The 9,077-nt window shown below is 30.7% G+C and overlaps 1 protein-coding gene across 1 annotated transcript; it reads right to left on the bottom strand.

The window, feature by feature from the left end:
- Positions 1 to 316: 316 nt before the first annotated feature.
- On the bottom strand, positions 317 to 472 carry LOAG_10107 (hypothetical protein; the record flags this gene model as incomplete). The annotated part of the gene is made up of 1 exon (XM_003145634.1): positions 317 to 472. A coding segment is annotated over one exon (156 nt), but the record flags the coding sequence as incomplete, so codon positions are not given.
- Positions 473 to 9,077: the final 8,605 nt, after the last annotated feature.

Genomic DNA, 9,077 nt, shown 5'->3' with positions numbered 1-9,077 from the left:
TATCGTTGCCCAACACGGAATATATCCTAGTGGTGAGGGTAATCTATCGACGAGTAACGCTGTGCATAACATCTAAATTTAGTCATTTCATTCGAATATTTAAATTGCGCTTACAACAAATGACTGGGAAGAATGTGCACATTTCAAGCAAACGCATAGACAGTTGACATCGTACCACCCATAAGAGCCGAACATTCATGTAATGTCTGTCCTTTTCTAACTTAATGAGTGAGAGATTTGCAAGAAGTTGCAGTATTTCAGTGGAATGTGCTGGTTATATATATAAGAATTTCAGTAATAATAGATAGGTTACTACCGTATCACCACAAGAAGACGATCGATGTGGATAGCCTTCTACGGAATGATCCAAGAAGCCAAGCAACAGCAGAAGCAGTCGCAGTACCAATAGATACAACCTGATGTATCGGTGAATGTGGGATGGACTACCGCACAACAACGATGCTCCTCCCATTGTGACGTAGGAGTCAATAGTATATTGCGCCAATTTGCTGTTCATCGTTAATGGAGATTGGATGGACAGACTAACTCAGATTCCTCCTCATCCTTGGCTTTCTTTCCGTCCACAATACAATACTAATTGAGAGGCTAACAATTATGCACCTGGCAATTGACTGTAACCGGAAAGGCTGATTATTTTTCAGGAGTTGGAAGGAAGTAATTACATTGAATGGAATATGTGCACTCCGGATGTATCGTAGTGGTATTGTTGGTAGAAGTTATATGCACTGATTTAGATTTTAATTGAGGAAGTAATTTAGAATTGAAATTTGGATCAAATTAATTAATAAATTTAACGTGGTTTATAACTTCTCATCATGATTTGACTTTAAACACAGATTTTAAGCTCAGTTTGGTTATTCAGTTTAATTTTTACTCACTTCCTCTTTCTTTACTTTCTACTTCCCTTACCATTTATCTCTTTCCCGTTTTTCTATGTTGCTAAGTTCCTGAGGTTAAATGGTATAGCTAGTAGAAAAATTATTGTGACTTTTGAGCATATTTGAAAATTTCCCAAATACTTTTTGAGATTTTGAAGGCGATCGTAAAGAATCAATTTCCCTTCTCCATGATAATAAAACTTTCCTTTAAAATATACTTGGAATGGCAGGAATATCCAAATATTAGGGATGTGAAAAGAAAGAAATGTGAATTAAATTAGCATATTGTATCTTACAGGCTTCTGAAACAAAAACAATATACCGCAATGTGTTAAAACTAAATTGCAATATGTTATCAAGGAGCTAACTTAAATTTAACATAGATACGTTTAAGTAGCATTCAAAACAGAATCATAACGCTTCATATTAATATTATGAATAAAAGATTTTTGAATGCTGAAAACGTGTAGTGCGATGTTACGGAGACGTGTACTGTACGTGTTGTAAAAACGACATTAAGCTTAGCATCTTCAGCTATCAACCATTTTTTTTTCATCAAAAAGAACTTAGTATCAATTTAATTCGTAATTTATTTTCCTTAGAAGTGGTCGGGAGTTAATATTTAGTATCAGTCAAATGGATATGTAATTGAAATGCTGTGAGGTAACAATGGATTAGATTATTATACAATAAGGTGGTAATAATAATATCTTTTGCAAGAAACCGGCAGTAATCTAATTGGTATTTTCTGAAGGTAAAGATTAATCACACTATTGCATCACTCTTTACATGCATAATACTTAAATGTATCATTGGTATGAATTAATCTTTACCCGGAAAACCTTTTTTAAAAAGGAGGTTTTTTTGCAGTAGCCTGCTATGATAACCGGATGCGAGAATAGTCGAGAGCGAATAAAGTACAACAGTAATGCTTTATACGTTAATATTTGAAAGTTATTGATAAATACCAGAATTTTTCAAATTTAGAACAATGTAAATTTGAATTTCCGAAACACTGTAATCCATTTTGGTAAGAGTAAAAATTGTTAAAGTATTGAAAGAAAATAGGCCAAAGACCCATTCGTTCATTCACCTAATTGCATAATTAACAAAAAAACTGAGTAAATTAAGCATTACATTTATGTTAAATTAATAATAATTCGACTATTTACGTTTTTTTGATCTCCAAAAAGCAATCGAATAAAAATTTTTTTGAAATATTAAGGCATTAATTTTTTGATTATGCACATATTTTGCCGTTAACTAAGTTAAACTCAGTTCTCAAACCTATATAGCTTATGAAGTTTAAAAAATCACACATTGCAAATGAATTTTCAAGACAAAGTAAAATGCCAGGAAAATGAGCCTAAATTTTCTTATAAGATGGATTTTTTTCGAAATTCTTCTCTTTTATTTTAGAAATTTCCTTTGCATACAATCACTGAAATGACCAATCAGCCAAAACGTTAATAATAAGAGAGATTTTAAAAAAATCTAAATTTGGATATATGCACAAATATAAATTATCTGAAATGTAGTAGAAATTGTTTAACTGAAAGCTTCTACTTTTGTAATGTAATTTGTTGTTTGTCTACAAAGTTCTATAACAATTCAGGTTGATTTACACATAACTAATTTTCAATTGTCAATTTATCTGACACATTTTACTCCGGTTGTGATGTATTTTCTGTTGCATAACAGGATTCGGGAATGAAATAAGAACTGGTCTCATTTCAATTAGTTCCATTATTACAATTACTGGATGGGTGACATTTGGTGAATTGTATGTACAATGTTCGTATCAACCAATTAGTCTTATTTAAGATCCATAAACAATACATCGAGTTAATGCTACCACTTCTACTGCACCTGCTTCTTCCGGTTCCAAGCAAGCAAGACCGATGATGTGGTACTCCAGCTAATAATAAACGGTATGCTTCACTGAATACTGTAGTGCAATAAAATTAAGTAGCAAATCGTACTTCTTGCTTCCTTGATTACTTTAATAATAGACTTTTGGTTGAGCTTCATCTTTTTAGCAGTGGATATAATTTGGCCACTAATTTTATGTGTAGCAATAAAATTTGATTTAAGGACTATTTTCAAGGCCAAATCTGAGAATTTTAGAATAAGTCAATAGCTTTGGTCATAACTGATCCATTACCGTTGCATCAAACATCAGATGCTTCATAAATAATCCAACAACATCCATCAGGAAGGATGATTTCCCGCAATCAAACACATTTCATGGCTACAATTTTATTTTTTAAACGATGAAAAGTGGAATGGGTTTATTTTGTACGCTTATTTGTTTTCTTTTTTTTTCAAATGGAATATTTATTTTGGTAATTATAGAATTCCAAAATATGAGCTCATTAGCATACCGAACCTTTAAAAATTATTTTAAAGATAACAATGCAATACTAAGTAGATATTTATTAGAAATAAGCAGTGAATATTTCTATACGTTTTAGCCAATATCTCAGGTACTCAGATACTGATAGACAGTACTTGTTGGAAAAGTGTAACGGAATAAGTAGTGAAAGTGAAACTGAACAAATAATAGAAGTGCAAATGAGCAGGTGGGGTCACTTTATGATTCTTTCTCACCACTCCTCAGATCCTTGAAGATAATAGAATAGAGGTCAACAGTGGATAACGAGTATCTTAATCAAAACAAATATCTTAATTTCTTCAACAGATTATCTGTTCTTATCCTTATTTGCATAACTAGTACCATACGAAGAATAAAACCATTTCCAGGCCATCTTTATTTAGCAAAATTGAAGTGAAAATCAAAATTTTCCCGTCCTTTTTTTTTGATTTTTAGATAAATTGAAAATGAAAAATGAACCAAAAAGCAAAGGGCAAGAAGACATCGTTGAAATAGCTATTTCCTTGACAATTATATGTGAAGCATAAATTTTAGCATTTAATAATAGTGCTTATATGCTAATTAAGTTTCTGCATTTTATTAGATTTTTCATAAATCAGATTTTTTTGGTAATCTGATATCAGAACTCATACATTAATTAATTAGTCCGTTAATTCGTCATTTTCTCAGCTAATTATCTTAATCACATAGAAGTTAATTAGGTCATCAATCAGATTCAGATCTCATAACATACAATTTCCTGCATTTATCAGACTGACGATTACTGTAGAGTTAGAGGTGTGAGGAACTAATTGCTCAGAAATGTATTTTGTCTAATGATGACCTTTAGCAATGCTGGCTATTTTCTCTTGTTATATTGTGTTGACCAATTCGTTGTTCGTTTTGTGGTATGAGACGAGCATGGATAAGATTTAGGTAATTGGATGGACTCAGTTTACACTAATTCATAGTTAGAGGATGGAGAAGAGTAATTGGGAAATCTGTTGATAGGTGACAAAGTTCATCTGAAAATTTGATTCTACGAATAACTATTACACATATTTTCCCCACTAATCTACTTGAACTTTAATGAACTTTGTTGTCCTTTTGTCGTCACATAATAGTACTTGATATGTACGAGGTCCTTTTGTTGTTTTACAAATTTTCAAACTATTTCAGGAATGACTACTTATTTCTGGGATATGAGATAAAAGTTCACAAAAGATGTTGTGTAATAATAAAAAATAAAAGGGATTACATTGATTGATTACTTTGTCCTGAAATATTGTTAACCTTCCGACCGATCGCAAGACATCATTTATCTCTTTCACCGAAATTCGACTATTTTTAGTAAAAATCACACATCTTATATTACACCGTCAAATAATGTTTGATAAAAAAAGAAATATTGTGGTAGAATATTAAGCCAAGTACAATTTCGTATTTCAATACGTTCCAATTTAATAACAACGTAGACTGAACAAGTGAGAAATTGAAAAGAGTAGCAAATATCCTAAAGATGGCAAACAATCAAGACGATAAGTGATCATAGAAAAGGACGAAATTGGAATTTGCATGTATCTCAGAAATGAGATACAATAAAAGTTTAAACGTCAGTAAAGAAGAGGCGAAAAGTTAGGAATGGTCATTTGTTTAGTGGAAATTCATTTCAATATAGCTCCAGTATTACTCAGCAAATTTGATAAATACTTTGCGAATTTCTTCCTGAAAAATTATTTGTGGATGATCGGACAATCAAATGTTGAAATAAAAATCTTTCTCATATCGTATCATAACGCTAGCAAAGTAATATAATTCGTGTGAAATTGGTAACAGTATTTTAATAATATTTGTTTTTAACACCGATGAAATACTAATATTTCCAGAACAAATATTTTCTAGCCGAGTTTCTGGCTTTTAACCGGAACTTTACCGCATTTGCCATTAATTCAGGTTTTCAAAGTTGAACCTTAAATTAATGTTTGTGGCATAAATGAAATATAAAAAGACCTAGGGAAAATGGAAACCTTAAAAATACACTGCATTTTTTTGAGTTACTAGTAGTATAACTGTTAGGATCAATTGGATTACGGTAGAATTGTAATTACTGCTCTTAAAAAAATTATTGATAACATTAAATTGCTTTCATTTAGGATTTAATTATTTGAATGGAAAGATAAATAATGTTTCAAACAATGGAAATATTTTATTGCCAAAAGACACCGAAAACAGTAATTTGAAACGAAAATAGGCGGAAAATGTACCTGAGGAGAGGATGAGAAGAAAAAAGAATTAACAAGCACATCCTTCAAAAGGATAATCACAAGGCGGTGAACAGTTTAAGGAGCTGTCTAGTAGCTATTGCAAAAGGTGTCAAATATCTTGTCAAATGAGGACATGTCCTCATTTGTCACCTTTTTTCACTTCGTTAAGTATGTTTTGTTATTCACCCATCATATTTTGTATGTTTATTTACCGCAATCAAATATGATTGCCGGTTTGATCAGAGGGCTTTTTGCGTCGTCAAGAAAATGAAAATGAAAGGAAAAAAGAAGTCAATCTTTTCATACAACGGAAACCCGATGTGTTAAGTGACTACGAACAATTCAGTGATTCATTTCGCTATCCTTGAAATGAATAGCGATTGTCTTTTTGAATGACTTTTCTGATTTTAGCATAAAAGAGTAGAATGAACAAATTAATTTGGAAATACTCTTGAACTTGTCGCCAATCTCCTCAGATAAAACAAATTAATGCAGTTGTTATAAAAATAAAAATTCAAAGATCAACTAAAATAACTGAAATGAAGCCGAAGAGCTGAAAAATTTACATGTTAAATAAATAAATTTATTATGAGTAAAATTAAAGTGATAGCATCCAAATTGCCTTAATTATTGTCAAGTAGTCTCAACTTTGCAAGTTTGCCAAAGATAGCTTGGTCCCAAACTTTACAAGTACAAGTTTGTCAAGATAGCTTGGCTCATTATTGAAATATAGCAAGTAACAAGAAAAAAATGCTGTTATTTTAAGGAAGTGCTATAAATGATTTAAAATGAATTAAGTTGTGACATGTGCTTTGGTTGATTTATGACAATGACCCATTTTGATTGAACGATTATTCCTGTAATGAATTGATCTATTAGAACAGTTATTTATTACACAATGTATGGCTCTTCCAGATTATTCGCTCTCCGAATGTTCCATACACCACCAGGCGCTATTAGCACTTCATTTCCATAGTGGTCCTCAACTTTTGGTTTGGACAAATTTTACGATCTACATTTTACAACTGCTTCAGTATATAGTTGAATGGCTGTTTGTACGCTTTGTCATTTATTCATTGGTATTAAAGGAAGGGGATTATTGCAGCAATGAGGTTTCTAAAAAGTTTTAAAGTATGTGACAAATTGTGGACATCAACAAGCCCAATAAACCAATTAATTAGCTAATTAGTTATGGATATGTTACCCAGTCTCTGAATTAAATTGGCTTATTAAGCCTTTGTTTTTGATTTTGGGGAAATTTGTAAACATTCTCTCGCAATGCTTATGACGGAAGTATACCATTTGACTTAAATTTTTTTAGGTATCAAATTTATCTCAATGAAAATTAATGTATATTTACTTATTTAGAAAATATCAACTTATGATTTCAGGTCACTGAACTTTTGATAATATCTTCCAGTTTTGGATAATAGCTTCAGTCCTGTTTAGTCAATTTTTCATGTTTAATCTATTCTGAATAATTTGCTGTAGAATTTTGAGTAGTATAAATTTACAATAATCCTATTATAGAACGAAAACATATAATCCAGATTGAGAGCAAACGAAAGACATTCCCGAAAGAAAAAAAGGATTGTATTCTTGTTAGGTATAAGAATTGCTCAATATTAAATAAGCGAGTAAAATTATTCTGATAAAATACTTGCAAATAAATGCTAATATATCTGATCGTTTAGAAATGTTGCGCCATTATAACCAATATTGTTGCATAATTTATGATATACCAAAACAGAAAGAACATCTTTACTGCTGTAGTTCTGTGTACAAAACAAAAATAAAAAAATAATTGGTAATTGATTACAGAATAAGAAGTTAATTAGATGAACAATTTGTGTTGTACAGTTTTTTTTTATTATCCAAAATTTATTCTCTAATATATGCATATTCTTGTTTTATTTATTTATTTGAGTATACAAATTCGTTTGTTTAATTTATTCATTTTTTAACCCATTTTGTATGTTTTTATTCATTATACGTGTATTTATTTAATTTATTCAATTACGAATATATATGCACCAGTATCATCTCTACAGCAATCGGATATTTCCATTAATATCATTGCTTTAGCAATTTTTAAATATTTGTCATAATTTGTCAAAATGAGCACTATAGGTTATTTCACATAATCACATACGTTGAAATTTGAGTGAAAGGAAAATATACTCTGTCGAATTATCTCATTATTTAGATCATCAAAGTTATTTAAGTCTTAATATATTTCATACATTGCAGTAAGCAATAAGTAGAATCATTTAATTTATGCAGTCTATGCATGCATAATTAATTTGCATAATTCCAAAATAAGTTCTTTGTTTTGATACAAATAGGAAAATTTTTCTGAAAAATGGTTGATTTGATTGTTATACGAGTCACCTGTGTTATGCTTAAGTCATTTATGTGGAGGTTCACATGAAAAGTCGTCAACAGATGCTTATTGTTTATGTTAAATGATTATTTGTTTATTGTTTCAGCTAATTGTTTTATGTTTGAAAAAGCTTTCGTGTGTTATAATTAATTGAAAAATTCTCCAATTAATTGGATGGATATATCTGTATATATTGATGAATGATTATTTGTATAGTATTTGGCCGATTAGCTTGGCTGATGAGGATTGAGGCGCAGGTGACTGCATGCAGTTTGCTATAACGATTTGTAATTGGATACAGCAACACATGTCACACTACTTTCAGAGAGCAGTAATATGGATAACTTGATACAGTCAATGTTCTGTTTTGTAGTCTCACAGTCTGTTCACACAAGCTTAGATTACTGTCAAAGTGATGTTGATTAAATTCATAGATAGGGATTTTCCTTAACTTTTTTTCAATTCCAAATAAGTTTGGACTCTTTCTTGGCTTATTTTTCTAAGTTATTTAACAGTTGGCATATCGTTGATTCCTACTTTGTTGATTAAAATACGCATTATTTTCGTTATCTGACTGACTTATCCTTATTTTAGGTTACTGATTTTGTGAAAGAAGGGAATCGTTGAATGGAATTGACTTTAGGAGTATGCTGAATTGAAAGAAGAGATTGAAATGATTGTTTTTACAACATGGTAGGAAGTATTTTCATTTTGCCTACTGTTGTTTATTCATTTGTGCATTATGACCTTTCACGCACGGAAGGTCAACACTTCAAGAATTCGATTAAGTGGCTCTGTGGAGTTCAGAAAGTATCATCATTGCGTGCCGCAACACTTACTTTCCGTATTAATCATGCCGACTTTTGATGTGATGACTATTTGATTCGCATTTTTGGTACCCCAAAAGTCACTCCATACTGTATTAGCAAATAGTTTCACCGATAAAAAAAGGGTCACGCGAAGCACTTCTGATTGTTGCAACACCATTGCTAAGCATCACAGAATACTTCTGAATAAATAAGCTAAACTTTGATGATTACCGCTTAACCTTTTGACCTAATGAAATATGTATGTACATGATACGACTCTTTCAGGGATATATATATATATATATATATATATATATATATATATATATATATATATATATATATATA

The sequence above is a fragment of the Loa loa genome, assembly GCF_000183805.2.
Source record: "Loa loa unplaced genomic scaffold supercont3.88, whole genome shotgun sequence".
NCBI classification, from domain to species: domain Eukaryota; kingdom Metazoa; phylum Nematoda; class Chromadorea; order Rhabditida; family Onchocercidae; genus Loa; species Loa loa.
This window is presented reverse-complemented; position numbering and strand designations above follow the sequence as displayed.